Raw genomic sequence first — 16,873 nt, 5'->3', positions numbered from 1 at the left:
ATCAAAATATGAAAATGATCAAAGTTTGTAAAATGTACGGCTTGGTGCCCCCTCTCACCTTGCTGTCCTACGCTGTGGTCCACGAGTGCCATTTTCAGGGTTGTTAACAGACTGGTGATAAGTTATAGGTTCCAGTGACTATCATTCCGCTGCAAGATGGTCAGATCACAGCTGAAACCAGCCAGTGACTCTGCAAACTTCCCCATATCTCCGCAGCTGGGAACCACATGGGAAACGCAGCTCAAGGAGGGCCCCTCTCCAGGGCAAAGAGCACAAATATTTATCCCGACACCGACAGCCAATCTCTTCACTTCAAGGGAAGGCTCAGAATTATTTGACATCCACAAATACTCGATTTGTATTAAATTGGCGGCTTAAACGGCCAGTCAGTCATGTTTATTTATTAGACATCCCTTTGGAGTTCCAGATCGTCTCCAAATCCCTCCATGGCAACTCTTTATATTCTCATATATATCAATACGCATTATATATTTACTGATGTCATCAATCTGTATTATTATTATTCTGCTTTATACATTTTTTATGTTTTTATTTTTAGATTGCATTTTGCTTCAAGGCCGGTTATTTTGGCAATGTTCGGACATATCTAATTTTTTTACTTTTCCACCAGAAATAATGCAAAGGCTGAACTTTATAGCTTTCAAGTTTTTGCTTTAATAATTTGTGAGATGTCGTTAAAGAGGAACTGCAGTCCGCTCACATAATTTGTAATAAAAACATCTTTGCCATTCTGAAGCTTCCCTCCAACCAGCAAATTATTTTATATATATACTGTGATTCTGTAAATGCCAAATATACTGCAGAAATCTCCATCCACCAAGTCTGGCTGCAGCCATTTTAACTGTGGGCAGCTGAAGCTGCTGCCTGTTTACTTCCTGGATTTACATAGACACACAGAGGCACACCTCCAGCTCTCATTGGCCCTCTTATGACTCATCCCTCCTCTCTTCCTGGCAAACTCTCACAAGAGTGAGAGAGAGCTGTGCATGATGTCATAAGCCTAGGCTATGCCCGCCTCTGTATCATGGGAGCCGAGACAGCCGCCGAGGGACCCCAGAAGACCGGATTCGTGGACACTCTGTGCAAAACAAGCTTCACAGTGGAGGTAAGTATAACATGTTTGTTATTTAAAAAAATAATAATTCCGCCTTTAGTGTTCCTTTAACGTAAAAAAAAATCTTCAATTTTCAAATTGGGATGCAGACAATAATAAAAATAAAAATCTAAAATGTATGTTACCCCAACATTTCATATTCCTGATACGTGTCTGTTGAACCATGTAATTTGTGTGAAATAGCTGATGATTCTGCCAGTGCTCTTGCTTTCCTATTTTGAACTGACCACACTAGTCAGTTTTCTGGCTATGCTAGGAGCACAGCCTGTCAGTCTTCTTACTGACACAACCCCCTGAAATCTCCACCACCACCTCTCCAACTCCCTTATGCATTTTTGGCCTTGATTTCTGTTTTAAAATTAAAGTGGTTGTAAACTCTGTTAGACCACTTGTACCTACAGGTAAGCCTATAATAAGGCCTGCCTATAGGAACTGTAAATATCTCCTTAACTTGCACAATATAGGAGATATTCACTATATACACTGCTACCGATGTCATCGGCGCATGTCCACTGAAGAAATGGCCCGCTGGTGCCGTTTCTTCAGAACCCAATACCGTGACCGGCGTCTCCTATGTCCATGCGCGGGAGTGACGTAATTGCGGCTCCGGCCAACCACAGCACCGGAACCCGTGAACCTGGAAGTAACTCTAGTTAAAGATGTCGGTCCATGGCAGCAGAGTGCGGGCAGCACTGCAGGGCATCTTTCCAAGGTAAGAATTTCATAAGGAGCTAGTATGAGATACTAGCTCAGTGATGGTGAACCTTGGCACTCCAGATGTTTTGGAACTACATTTCCCATGATGCTTAACTACACTGCAGAGTGCATGAGCATCATGGGAAATGTACTTCCAAAACATCTGGGCTGCCAAGATTTGCCATCATTGTACTGGCTCATTATGGCTTTTTCTTGCAGGTTTTTCTTTCTTTTTTTTTCTGAGGTTTACAACCTCTTTAAAGTGGGTTGTAAAGGTAGAAGGTTTTTTTTTTATCTTAAAGCATTCTATGCATTAAGATAAAAAAAACTTCTGCAATTAGCAGTCCCCCTAATACTTACCTGAGCCCCATCTCTGTGCATGAGCAGTCCGGGACTCTCCCTCCTGTTTGGCTGAGACACAGCACAAGGAGCCATTGGCTCCCGCTGCTGTCAGTCAGTTAGCCAATCAAGAGAGAGAGGGGGCGGGGCCGCACCACTGCTCTGTGTCTGAATAGACACACAGAGTTCTGACTCGGCTTGGGTGACAACCTGTAGAACGCTGCTGACTGAGGGGCACTCAAAGGAGGGAGGGGCCAGGAGCAACACAGAGCGACCCAAGAAGAGGAGGATCCGGGCTGCTCTGTGCAAAACCATTACACAGAGCAGGAAAGTATAACATGTTTTTTATTTAAAAAAAAAAACAAGACTTTACAATCACTTTAATGAGTTACAGGTTCACATACATGGTAAGCTCTCTCTAGTCCAAAAAAAAAAAAGAAGGGGCAGATCCTCAAAGCCATTACGCCGGCGTATCTGTTGATACGCCGCGTAATTTCAAATTTTGCACATCGTATCTTTTGGTTGGTATCCAACACCGACGGCATCTGTGTTAGATCCGACAGGCGTACGCCTTAGTACGCCGTCGGATCTAAGATGCAATTTTCCGGCCGCCGCTGGGTGGCGTTTCAGTTGTTTTCCGCGTCGAGTATGCAAATTAGCTATTTCCGACGATCCACGAACGTACGAGCGCCCGTCGCATTTTCTTACGTCGTTTTTTTCCCGGACGGGGCATGCGCAGTTCGTTCGGCGCGGGGACGCGCTTCATTTAAATGAAACACGCCCCCTACTCGCCGCATTTGAATTACGCTCCCTTACGCCGCGAGAGATAGACTACGCCGCCGTATCTTACGGCGCAAATTCTTTCTGGATTCGAAACAAAGCCAGGTAAGGTACGGCGGCGTAGCGTATCTCAGATACGCTGCGCCCATGCAATTGTATGTGGATCTGCCCCGAAGAGTTTTGCAGCATTGGCCTTAGCTTTCCAAGGGACCCTATATTCCCAAATTAGGGACCATTACGAAGATTGCATAATGCTGTTAAAAATCTAAGCGCTAAAAATCCCAATTCATGTTCTGCTTTTCTCAACATTCTCCTGATTGACAAGGAAAATAAAGATTTACAATCTACAAGTTGTTCTTGAGAAAGTTGAAAAACCAGAATATAAAATGTGAGGAGTCACAATGTAACCAGCACCGCGTGACCCCACTGTTTGCACAGAGGAAACGTTCTGTATAAAAGACGATTGGAAGCCTTAAAGAGAAGGCGATGCGGCCAACTCTGAAACATTTATCAGCGGAACAAAAGCCTCTCCTGGGCCAATGTAAACATTATTACTGACAGAGGCCAGAGACGGCTCGGATCCCACAGTACGGACCGCGCAGGGCCCGGGGGCTTCTACCAATATCAGGGGGAGAGGAGAGGAAGCTGCAATCCAGATCACTCTTATTACTTATTGATAACACAGCAAAACCAATAAGTTGCATCTCAAAAGTATAGGATGCATCCACAGAAATACAACACAAAGCAAGAAACACAGAACCGTCATCTACACTGCTCTATTTACGTCAATGGGAATTTGTTGCATTTGATATGCATTTCAAACACCATAAAAAATCTCCCTGTATATGATTAGGCTCCGTTCACACTTGTGCAACTTGTCATGTGACTTTGGACACAAAGTCGCCCAAATCGTCCCCTCTGCTCCTCCCAGGATCTCCTATTCTCTAGCTTCCTTGTCATCTCCTCCCATGCTCGCCTACAGGACTTCACTAGAGCCTCTCCCATGCTCTGGAACTCCCTGCCCCAGTATATCCGATCAGCCTCCACCCTGTCCACCTTTAGGAGATCCTTGAAAACTAATTTATTCAGGGAAGCCTGTCCCACACCCACCTAAGAACTGTACCCCCACCAAATCATCCCCCACAGCTATTACCTGTTGTACCCTCACAGCTATTACCTGCTGTACTATCTCTCCCCTCCCTTTAGAATGTAAGCTACATGAGCAGGGCCCTCCTGTCCCTTCTGTATTGAACTTGTGCTGTCCCCCCTCTACATTGTAAAGCACCGCGCAAACTGTTGGCGCTACATAAATTGTGTATAATAATAATAATAATAATAAAGTCGCATGACAAGTCACAGCCCATTGTTTTCAATGACACCCGTTTCGATCTATGTGACTTAAAGTTGCAGCAAATGAGAAGGTAGGAAGGAAGGGAAAGAGAAATTAATGCAGCAAGGGGGATAAAGCGGAAGAAAGGAATGGAAAGGGGAAAAAGGAGGGAAGGAAGGAAGGAAGGAGAGAAGGAAGAGGGAGGGAAAAAGAGGGTGAATGAGGAAGGAAGAAAGAGTGAAAGAAAGAGAAAGGAATGCAGGACGGAAGGAAGGAAGAGAAAGAGAAAGGAATGCAGGAAGGGGGCTAAAGTGAAAGAAGGGAATGGAAGGAAGGAAGGAAGAAAGAGGAACGGAAAGAGAGGGTGAATGAGGAAGGAAGGACAAGTGAAAGAAAGGGGGGAAGAAAGAGAAAGGAAGGAGGAAAGAAGAAATGGAAAGGTGGAAAAGGAAGGAAGGGAAGGAGGGAGAAAGAGGGTGAAGGATGGAAAAGAAAGAGGGTGAAGGAGGAAAGAATGGATTGGGTGAAAATGCAAGAAAGAAAGAAAGAAAGAAAGAAAGAAAGAAAGAAAGAAAGAAAGAAAGTGGGTGAAAGAGGAAGGAAGGAAAAAAATCAGGCGAAGGATGAAGGGAGGGTATGGTTGAAGGAGAAAGAAAGAAAGAAAGAAAGAAAGAAAGAAAGAAAGAAAGAAAGAAAGAAAGAAAGAAAGAAAGAGAAAAAGAAAGAGAAAAAGAAAGAAAGAAAGAAAGAAAGAAAGAAAGAAAGAAAGAAAGAAAGAAAGAAAGAAAGAAAGAAAGAAAGAAAGAGGGTGAAAGAGGAAGGAAGGAAAAAAATCAGGCGAAGGATGAAGGGAGGGTATGGTTGAAGGAGGAAGAAAGAAGGAAAGAAAGAAAGAAAGAAAGAAAGAAAGAAAGAAAGAAAGAAAGAAAGAAAGAAAGAGGGTGAAAGAGGAAGGAAGGAAAAAAATCAGGCGAAGGATGAAGGGAGGGTATGGTTGAAGGAGGAAGAAAGAAGGAAAGAAAGAAAGAAAGAAAGAAAGAAAGAAAGAAAGGAAGGAAGGAAGGAAAGAAAGAAAGAAAGAAATGAAGGAAGGATGGAGGCGAAGGATGAAGGGAGGGTGTGGTTGAAGGAGAAAGAAAGAAGGGAAGGAAGTTTAGGAGAAAGGGGTGGAAGGAGAGGGAGAGGAGAGGTGGGGTGAGGCGGGGAGAAGAGAGGAGCAACTTTATTTTGAACGGTGCAATCCCCCTCATAAAGTAGAACTGACTTCTCCTTGCTCTGGTGGTGTCCAGGCGAGGTGTTTGATCAGGAACAATGGGTCAGCTGTATGTTGGGGGGGGGGGGGGGGGGAGATCAGAGAATAGTCGATCAGTTTACAGATAAAGGGTTCCTCACCTTGCAGGTACATTTCCTCTCCTTCGGTGAACATCTGGTGGCATCTGCTGCATCGTGCACAGCTCGGATGATAGTGCTTGTCCCCAGCCTGCGGACACAAATACAGAGACGGTGCTCAGCACATGTCATACCAGGACCCCAACCAGAACACAGCAAGAACATTCATTACTTTACTTCTATTGTTTGCATTTTAAGGCAGGACTTCAGAGTTTTACATTCCAGTGTGATAATATTCAGGGACAGAACCCAGGAAAAACATAATTAGAACAAGAGGTAGAAAGAGCTGGAAGCAGAGGGGTTAAGGGTTCAGTCCAACCAAAATCCATGATGTCATGTAATAGATATAGACAAGAAAATTGAAATCTCCCAATGGCTTCCTATAGAAGAGAGGGCTTCCTTCAGAAGCATACTTCACATTCCATTGGTAAAAGCTGTATTAAACCCAAAGACAAAAATGATATATATTGCAGCTTAACAATCCAAGGACCTATTCACATCAGGTGTGGTAGGACGGCGTTGGGCTGCTATTCCAGTGCAGTGCCACTGCAAGACAAGACATAATGCCTCGTCTCCTACCTGCCTGCTTCACACCATTGCATTACGGCAGTATGGCAGCATGCACCACTTTTTTTCAGCACAGTGCAGTGCAGTGCATTTCAATCCACCACCCCATACAACTTAATGTGATGTCACTGTGGACCATTTCAATATAGTTAATAAAAAAAAGGTAACAGTGCGATGCGGCACTGCTTTCATCCTACCACATACCAGTGGCTGGGTCCAGTCACATGATTCAGCAGCTGTGGTTCCCCTGTCTAAAGAAGCGCTCAACAACAGCTGGGAATTCTGGGAGCCATGATGTCACCCACAGGCTCTCATGGCCCAGCCATTGTTGGAGCCCCCTCCTCTCCCCTGCAGCAGCCATTCACTGACACAGGAGAGCTGAAGCTGCAGAATATAAAAAACAGACCAGAGAGGATTGAAAATAGGTAAGTTCACCGATCCTTTTTTACAGGGTATACGGGATAGGTAGGAGGAAGGGGGAGGAGAATGTTTTTCAGAATAGCTAGAGTTAGGCCCTTTTCACACTACCACGACTTCAAAGTGGCACGATTTTGCGGCCACAATTTTGATGCGATTTTGACGCAATGTTTGCCGCGGTTTTCATTGTCTGTGCAACTCGCATCAACGTCGGACCAAAGTAGTGCAGGGACTACTTTGAAATCGGCATGATTTGAAGTTGTACTAATATGAATGGTTGTCATTGGAAATCATGGGATGCGACTTGTCATGTGACTTTGCAGTCCCAAGTCGCAGGGCAAGTCGTACAAGTGTGAAAGGAGCCTTAGCCTTTTTTTCCACTTTTAGGCTGCATTCACACCTGAGCGTTTCAAAGTCGGCGCGATTTTTACTGCCTGATTCCACAGCAACTGAATAGACGTTCCCAAACTATATATTACTGTAAGGCTACTTTTACACTGAAGCGCTAGGTGCGCCGGCGCTAAAGCGTTGAGGTTTTAACCCCCCTTAGTGACCGAAAGAGGTTTTAACCCGCCTGCGAAAACGCCGCCTTGCGGGTGGTTTGGAGGCGGTACTCCATTGATTTCAATTGGCAGGGGTGCTGTAAGAGCAGTATATTCACCGCTCCTATAGAGCCTCAAAGATGCGGCTGGCAGAACCTTTTATTTTACAGTCCTGCCAGCGCAACGTTCCAGTGTGAAAGCCCTCAGGCTTTTACACTGGATATAAAGGAACGGCTCTTTCAGGGCGCTGTGCAGGCTCTATTTTTAGCGCAATATCGCCTGCAAAGCGCCTCAGTGTGAAAGCAGCCTAAAAGGTATTTACTATGTGCTATAGCTACCTGCATAGATCAGTGTAACTATACAGCTCTGGGCCCCATAGCAGTCACATGGTGTGTAATATGACATGGCGTCAGTGACGTTTTTTTACTGCAGAGATGTATGAAGCTTCAGCTGATCTGTGATCTGTCCTCTCTTAGGCTGGATTCACACCTACAGTAGGCATTTTTAGTGCTTTTTGCATTTTGCAGATTTGCACTACAGAACGTGTTCCATAGGAAACCATGTTAAATGGACTGTAGTGCAAATTTGCAGAAAGCGCTGAAAATGCCATAGGTGTGAATCCAGCCTTAGAGTTCTGCTTCAGCAGAGGCCGGACACAAGCAGAATGATAACAGATGATAAGAGATGTGTATGACGTGAGTTTAGTAAATGTGGATTGTCTGGAATGTATCATTTTCAGGATCTGATTGCATTAGGGTGGAAGGGGGATTCTAAAATGTCAGCTTGTTATTACAGACCACACCTTCCAGCAATGTGATGTATAAGCCGATTCTCTTGTAATAAAAGGGGTCAGCGGGGTCGTCTACCAAATAAACACACCACATTCCCCAATCAATAGTGATTAATATACTGCAGATTACTGCGGAGAGGGTTCCAGGAGAGACACATTAAAGTAGAACTCTAGTATTATTTTATTAAGTGCATTTAGTGACAATGACAATGAATCTAGACAAGCAGCCTTGATGAGAAGGACATGATAATTGCACCGGAACATGCTGGCTTTATATTCCCACAAATAATATCCATTATTACGATCAAACTGTCTGCCCTTTTTCCCTGGATTATATGACAACATATGACCCGCTTTCACTACACTGACTCTGGGTGATCACATGACATCACACTGTCAGTTTTCACTAAATTGGCCCTGGATGATCACATGACATCACACTGTCAACTTTCACTACACTGGCCCTGGATGATCTCATGACATCACACTGTCAGCTTTCACTACACTGGCTCTGGATGATCACATGACATCACTAGTGTCAACTTTCATTACATTGGCCCTGGATGATCACATGACATCACACTGTCAGTTTTTACTACACTGGCCCTGGATGATCACATGAAATCACACTGTCAACTTTCACTACATTGGCCCTGGATGATCACATGACATCACACTGTCAACTTCACCACACTGACCCTGGATGATCACATGACATCACACTGTCAGTTTTTACTACACTGGCCCTGGATGATCACATGACATCAAACTGTCAACTTTCACTACACTGGCCCTGGATGATCACATGACATCACACTGTCAGTTTTCACTACATTGGCCCTGGATGATCACATGACACCACACTGTCAACTTTCACTACACTGGCCCTGGATGATCTCATGACATCACACTGTCAGTTTTCACTACACTGGCTCTGGATGATCACATGACATCACACTGTCAGTTTTCACTACACTGGCCCTGGATGATCTCATGACATCACACTGTCAGTTTTCACTACACTGGCTCTGGATGATCACATGACATCACACTGTCAGTTTTCACTACACTGGCCCTGGATGATCACATGACATCACACTGTCAACTTTCACCACACTGGCCCCCCTGGATGATCACATGACATCACACGCTCAGCTTTCTGTTACTGCAGATTGATGATTAACATGCAAAGAATAATTCATAGAGTATTTTCATCTATAAGGATTTTAGTTTTGTTTGATACCATGAGTGTCTGCGTCCTTAGTAATGCCTCTATATCCCAGGAGGTTTTCAGCCAATCATTGGTTTGTCCTGTAAAATGCAGCCGTACTACACTTCCCGAGCCTGCACAACCTGCACAATGTGTAAGTAATTATTACAACACACACGATTCTTTCCGTTCCAAGACTCGAGGCTCGCTGTGCCGATTCCCAGAGGCCCCCGGGATCACATCCAGAGCTCAGCAATCTTCATCCAACCCCACCCTGTGTCTGCGCACACACACGACCCCAGAGAGGGAAGATAGTTAACATGCTAATCCAAAGATCAGCAACTTTCCATCCCCCGTTGAACTGCAAGTCCCAGCATGACAGATCAGAGCTCCCATCTACAAACATGAACGTTCATGACCTGAAAGCCGGCCCAGGCTGTGACCTGCTGTGTGTCTGTACACTGACGGAGGAAACAGTGGGCCACTGGCCAGAAGTTTCCAACCAAGTCAAACTTTCACTGGGATCTTAAAGTGAACCCTTCACTCCATTTTAGAGTCAACACATGCATTCAATTATTCATTTTATTAATACTACTCTGCTCTGTGCTCCTCTCTGATTCAGTTTCACTTTGTTACTGGTCTTGGCTTGTTGGTTACTCTATACCAGATTGTAGAGAGTGTAAGGTGTGTGGCCAGCTTGGGTTCCCGTTTTCAGGCTATGTTCCCGATAGTTTCACCAAGTGGTCCTGCCAGTATCACACGTCTTGTCCTAGGGTGACAACACTCACTGGGGGGGGGGGGGGGGAGACTGGAGCTGCTTATTAACATTTTAATAAAGGGGGGATGGAGGAACCAGGGAAGGAAAGTATAAGCAGATCAAACTTTATCTTTAAGGTGTGGGAAAAGCTGAGCAGGCCAGTACATTAAAGTCATCTGCAGGTGGAAAATTCCTTTAAGACTTGACTGTATACGTCACGCACTCCCCGTGGTGCCCGGGGCTGCAGGGCACCTCCTGCAGATAATCACCTTCATGATTGACATTCCAGAGGGAAACACAAGCTGAGAATCGGCGGTCTCAGAAATCGGAAACAGAAGAATTCCTCAGACAAAGAGAAGGAAGTTTATCCTAAAGGAAATACGTGAAATTGGCTGCCTGGAACGGGGCCTTTAAAGGGAAACTCCACTTACCTTACAGAAAAGTTGCCATAATCCTACAACTGCTATACAGGTCACTTTATATATTATTAAGGATCACCAATCTGCTTCAGTCCACAGTTACTCTTATTTTTTATTGTCTACATGAAATCCAAATGGGGCTACAAGACAACACTGGGGGTGGTCTGTACGCTACCTGTGTGGTTGGCTCATTTCTTCCACCAGAAATCTACATGAAGTGCCATACAATAAAGCAGTAGAGATGGCGGGAAGAGCAGGTGTGCAGACCGGGGAACTCAGGCATGATGGGAACCCCCTCATAATGGTTCCATCAGGTGTGCAGACCTGGGAACCCCTCAAAATGGTCCCATCAGGTGTGCAGACCAGGAAACCCCTCATAATGGTCCCATCGGGTGTGCAGACCTGGGAACCCCTAATAATGGTTCCATCAGGTGTGCAGACCTGGGAACCCCTCATAACGGTCCCATCAGGTGTGCAGACCTGGGAACCCCTCATAATGGTCCCATCAGGTGTGCAGACCTGGGAACCCCTCATAATGGTCCCATCGGGTGTGCAGACCTGGGAACCCCTCATAACGGTCCCATCAGGTGTGCAGACGTGGGAACCCCTCATAACGGTCCCATCAGGTGTGCAGATCTGGGAACCCCTCATAATTGTACCATCAGGTGTGCAGACCTGGGAACCCCTCATAATGGTACCATCAGGTGTGCAGACCTGGGAACCCCTCATAATGGTCCCATCAGGTGTGCAGACCTGGGAACCCCTCATAATTGTACCATCAGGTGTGCAGACCTGGGAACCCCTCATAATTGTACCATCAGGTGTGCAGACCTGGGAACCCCTCATAATGGTACCATCAGGTGTGCAGACCTGGAACTCAGCACAGGGATGGTGAGGACCCCTCATAATGGACACAACAGATGTGCAGACCCGGGAATTCAGCACAAGAGATCTCACTAACCGAGTCCCTGAGAGAGCAGCAAACCACATAACTATTTACATTGAACCACCTGCTGACCATGCTGTAGCCAAAAGGCAGACACAGCTGATCACATGGTAAAGGGACGCCGTGATTGGCCCTTTACCATGATCTGTTGACGCCCTCCCAGAACCCCGCCCCTGCCCAAATCACCCCCCCTACAGTGCGCGCTCTGTGACCGGTGGTCACAGATCAGGGTAAAGGGGCCAATCACAGCGGCCCTTTACCATGTGATCAGCGGTGTTCAATCACAGCTGATCACATTTAAACAGAATTATTGGTTATTAGCAGTCCTTTCCTCCCACTCTGTGATAGGAGAGGCGTTAACCGGGAAGCCTGTCAGCACATCATTTACACTGTTTATCAGTGCAGCATATCAATGCCCATCAGTGCAGACTGTTAACGCTTGGACAGGAAGGGGGTGAGTGCCCAGTACTGCATTGAAGTGGTAAAAGTTGTCACCAAAACAGGAATAGAGAGGAATTCTTCCAATGGGGACACATGTTTTGTTGACAACTAAGAGGCGATTACTCCTCACATCAGTTGTGTCTCTAAAGAAGGAAGAGAATGTAAATTTTCTGAATGAGACACGCAGCAAAAACCTGACAGCTATTCTAATCATTCATTCAAACATGTAACAAAAGATTGTCCATTAGATACATTCTAATGGAAGTTAATGATAAGTTGTTACATTGTGTGCTAGTTAGAGCCGCTTCCAGTTCTGGGATCGCTCCTCCAGCGCTCCGGTCTACATCAGCGCCATCCCCCCGAGGACCGGAACTATTCCTTTCATCACTTTGCATTACAAATCGCCGCGTCTGACGGTTAATTATACGTGAAGTCAGCAATTCTGAACCTTTCACAATGACCGGCTCTGGCTAATTATCACATTGAAGGCTCCCCAGCCACTGGAGCCGACCCAACTCCGCCGGGTGGTTTTAATAAGCGCGATTACACTTGATTAGAAAGACCACAACAGGGCCTCCCCCTGCACTCTAATTCCATCCAGACTCTCTTCCAGGAGAACTACAAGTCCCAGCATGCAGTCACAGCCCACAACAGGGGGCGAGAAATCGCAGCTGGAGATTTTGCGCTGTACAAGAACTAAACCTGACCTTCAGTCTTGCACAGTTGTAGCGGCTCCTCTCCTCCACTGAAATGGCTTACTCTGACTTCATAGGATATGATTTCAAAATTAAAGGATTTCAGGTCATAGACTAAAGGCCTGTACACACGATCGGATATTCCGACAACAATTGTCCGACGGATGTGTTTTGTCGGATAATCCGACCGTCTGTATGCTCCATTGGACAATAGTTGTCGGAATTTCCGACAACAAAGGTTGGATGGTCATGCTCTCACATTGTCTGACAACAAATGTGTTCCTTCGGATTATTCGATCGTTTGTGCACAAGTCCGTCAAACTAAAATCCAAAGTACAAACACGCATGCTCCGAACAAATGCTAAACATCAGACAACAATACCAGAAGTTGCCCAAAGGGTGGCGGTAAAGAGCTGAAAAAACACGTAGTTTGGTGAATGTTGGCTGAAAATGTTCTGCCGTCTGTATGCAGAACAAGTTCACGGACAACGCTCTTCGGACAAAAATACACGGATTTATCCGATGGAAGTCCGATCGTGTGTACAAGGCTTAAGAATGTATTAAAGCCAGAGGAACAACATGACGGCATGCAGGTAAAAGGTGTATTAAGATAATTGGGGGGAATTCTATTTTGAAGAATGAGTTCTCTTCACTCTGACCTATTCCCCCCCCCCCCCCATGGCAGAATTCCTCTTTTTAATGATTTTTTTTAAGGTGTGTAATTAGCTGGAATCCAATTGAGTATATGGTGGCAATTATTTAAGGAAAGGTGAAAGGTGAAGGTCAGGGGCTCCGGACGTGAGCTGCAATTCCGCTCAATTAATGACATCTAATGAGGCCACAATGTCATTATCACCTTATAAACCAGAGACGGTCCCAGTTCAGGAACAGGCTGGAGATGGAATCCACAGACCATGGAGCCCAGGGGAGCACATGTGGCCCTTTACCCCTCGGGGGCCCCTGCAGACAGTATTCTGTGTTTTGGTTCTCACTTATGCCAGTGAAAAAATATATATATTCTGTAGAATGGTTCTAGTAGTTGCATGGTTTGGGGTATTTCTTTCACAGTCTTGCTTTCTTTCCCAGTGCTGTCTGTCTGTCTCTTGTCATGTTTTTTTTCCCTCTAATCTTTTATAATGGATCTTACGAACATAAATATCAGATATATCACAAGTCATTTTATGTGAGCTGCAAGGAGCACAAACCTAGAAGAATCCATTTGAAATAAATGCTGTAACAGAAGAGATCTCTCGCAGTCTCCCAGTCACCAACAACACCTATATAGCATATCAGCACGCTCTATCTTATGGAGCATATCTGCTGTCTCTGACCATCCCTTGTAGGTTACCATTAATCTCTGACCCCGTTTCATAACATTCCCATAGTCTCTAATCATTTCTTGTAGCATTGCTGTAGTCCCTGATCTTCTCTTGTAGCATGCCTTTAAACACTGACCTACTCTAGTAGGAAATGCTGTAGTCCCTGACCTCCTTTTGTAGCATTCCTGCAGACTCTGACTATCTCTCGTAGCATGCTTGTAGTGTCCGACCATCTCTCACTGCATGCCCATAGTCTGACCATCTATTGCAGCATGTCTGCAGTCTCTGACCATCTCTTGCAGCATGCCTGTAGTTTCTGGTCATCTCTTGCAGCAAGCCCAGTCTCTGATCATCTATTGCAGCAAGCCCATAGTCTCTGACCATCTCTTGCAGCATGTCTGCAGTCTCTGACCATCTATTGCAGCATGTCCATAGTCTCTGACCATCTTTTGCAGCATGCTTATAGTCTCTGACCATCTCTTGCAGCATGCCTGTAGTCTCTGACCATCTCTTGCAGCATTCATGTAGTCTCTGACCATCTCTTGCAGCATGCCTGTAGTCTCTGACCATCTCTTGCAGCATGCCTATAGTCTCTGACCATCTCTTGCAGCATGCCTGTAGTTTCTGATCATCTCTTGCAGCATGCCTATAGTCTCTGACCATCTCTTGCAGCATGCCTGTAGTCTCTGGCCATCTCTTTTTCCATACCTGTTGTCTCCAATCTTCTCTTGTAGCATTCCTGTTTTCCCTACCTACTCTAGTCCCAGGCCTCCTTTTGTCGCATTTCTGTAGTTTCTGACCATCTCTTGTTGCATGTCTGTAGTCTTTTATCCTCTCTTGTAGCATGCTCATAGTCTCTGACCTTCTCTTATAGCATGTCTGTAGTCTCTATTTCTTGTAAGATGCCTGTAGTCTCAGGTGGTCTTTTAGCATGCCTTTAATTTCTGGCCTTCTTTTGTACCATACATCTAGTCTCTGACCATCTTGTGCAGCATACCTGTAGTCTCTGAATATCTTTTGTACTATGCATCTAGTCTCTGACCATCTTGTGCATCATGCACACTGTAGTCTCTGAATATCTTTTGTACTATGCATCTAGTCTCTGACCATCTTGTGCAGCATACCTGTAGTCTCTGATTATCTTTTGTACTATGCATCTAGTCTCTGACCATCTTGTGCATCATGCACACTGTAGTCTCTGACCATCTCTTCCAGAATACCTGTAGTTTGACCATCTTTTGTACCATACCGGTAGTCTCTGATTATCTCCTGTAGTTTCTGACATTCTTTTGTAGCATGACTGTAGTCTCTGATTGCTTCCTGTAGCATTACATTCCCTAAATATTATGTGCAGCACTTTGGTGATTTCAGTGTCAAGGCCCACATTCAAGGTCCCTTATATAAATTACCAATGTTACTTCATATAGAGGGGAAGCGTCTCCTCTCCCCCAGTGATCAGACTGCAACATTGAAAGGTGAGAGGCTGTAGCAGGGGGCTGATATGAGTCAGAAATTTGTGAACACATCTAGGAACTGCACAGGCACTCGGATTTGAATGACTACTGTATATCAGCTCTGAGCCAGCATCTCGGTCCAGGAAGCAGATGGTGGCCTTGGATGATGACTGAACAAAGATGGTGCTGTCCTACTTGAGAAAGACTCATTACTTAGTCTGCTGCATTTAGCATTTAACAATATATCGGATGACAGGTCCACTTTCGGAAATTTGGGCTACTGACAATGCAGAATAGAAAAGTGTGCAAAACTCTGATTGGTTCACAGCTAGTACCAGCATGCCTATTCCGGGGGGGGGGGGGGGGGGGGGTGTCCCAGGTGAACTCTAGCAGAGCAGCATGTCACCCTCTATGCCGGTTGGACTCTCAGGGCTCGCATGTCTGCCGGAAGGCTCGGTGTCCACTGGGATGGCAGGACGGGCAGATGTGTGCGCACTTCTTACAAAACCGCCCTAAGAAATGCCCAGAGAAATAATGCGATGAGTCACATGACCCACAGCGCAGGGACATAGACACTGTCACTGGTGGTATAAATAGCACCGCGGTACAATGCGACGCACACACTGTTATTACTCCACCGCCTGTGTCACCAAATACAAGAGCTTAATTACAGGGACAGGAATAATAATGACAAGCTGAGATTTTATATGTTTAATGAGCGAGTCTGAGAAAAACTCCCACAATTACCATTTATAGGACTTTTAATCTGTTTAAAAGTTCCTTCCCGGTTCCTTCCTCCCCCCCCTCCCCCTCATCAACATGCTAATGACAACTGTGCAAGACTGATGCCGCGTACACACGATCATTTTTCGGCATAAAAAAAACGTTGTTTTTAAAAAATGTAATTTAAAATGATCGTGTGTGGGCTTCACATCATTTTTCGGGTTCTGAAAAACTACAATTTTTTTTTTCGAACATGCTGCATTTTTTAACAACCTTTTAAACAATGGCCCAGATTCAAAGAGATGTGCTCTTTTTTTGCGGAGTCACAGGGCAACGATTTTGCCCTGCACCCCCGCAAATTTGCGGCGCTGCCCTCGATTCACGGAGCAGTAGCTCCGTAAATTGCGAGGGCGCGCCGGCAAAATTGCCCAGCGTAAGCGCGCGCAATGTAAATGATCCCGCCGGGGGCGGGAATCATTTAAATTAGGCGCGTTCCCGCGCCGATCGTAAAGCGCATGCTCCGTCGGGAAACTTTCCCGACGTGCATTGCGGCAAATGACGTCACAAGGACGTCATTTGCTTCAAAGGGAACGTGAATGGCGTCCAGCGCCATTCACTTACGCAAACGACGTAAAATTCGAACGTCGCGACGCGGGAACGACGGGTATCCTTAGCATTGGCTGCGCCTGCTATTAGCAGGAGCAGCCTTACGCTAAGCACGCCGTATGGAAACGACGTAACTTGCGTACGCAAGGCCTGCGCAACAATTGTGAATCGGTGTTAGTATGCAATTTGCATACGATACGCTGATCACAATGGGAGCGCCCCTTAGCGGTCAACGCAAGAATGCAGCCTAAAATCTGCGTGGCATAAGAGCCTTATGCCACGCAGATTTTAGGCTGCAGTCGGCGTTACGATGTTCCT

General features: G+C 45.6%; 1 protein-coding gene across 22 annotated transcripts in view; it reads right to left on the bottom strand.

Moving 5' to 3' along the window:
• ABLIM1 (actin binding LIM protein 1) overlaps window positions 1-16,873 on the bottom strand; it is a 297,962-nt gene that overhangs the window by 110,167 nt on the left and 170,922 nt on the right. For all 22 annotated transcript variants that reach the window (XM_040361545.1, XM_040361549.1, XM_040361556.1 and 19 more), the window contains one exon: window positions 5,673-5,760. In XM_040361545.1, coding sequence (XP_040217479.1) covers window positions 5,673-5,760 — 88 coding nt within the window. The remainder of the gene's footprint in view (window positions 1-5,672; window positions 5,761-16,873) is intronic.

This window comes from Rana temporaria, chromosome 8 (assembly GCF_905171775.1).
Source record: "Rana temporaria chromosome 8, aRanTem1.1, whole genome shotgun sequence".
In the NCBI taxonomy this organism is placed as follows: Eukaryota; Metazoa; Chordata; class Amphibia; order Anura; family Ranidae; genus Rana; species Rana temporaria.
The sequence above is the reverse complement of the archived record's forward strand: the minus strand, read 5'-3'. Positions and strand labels throughout refer to the sequence as shown.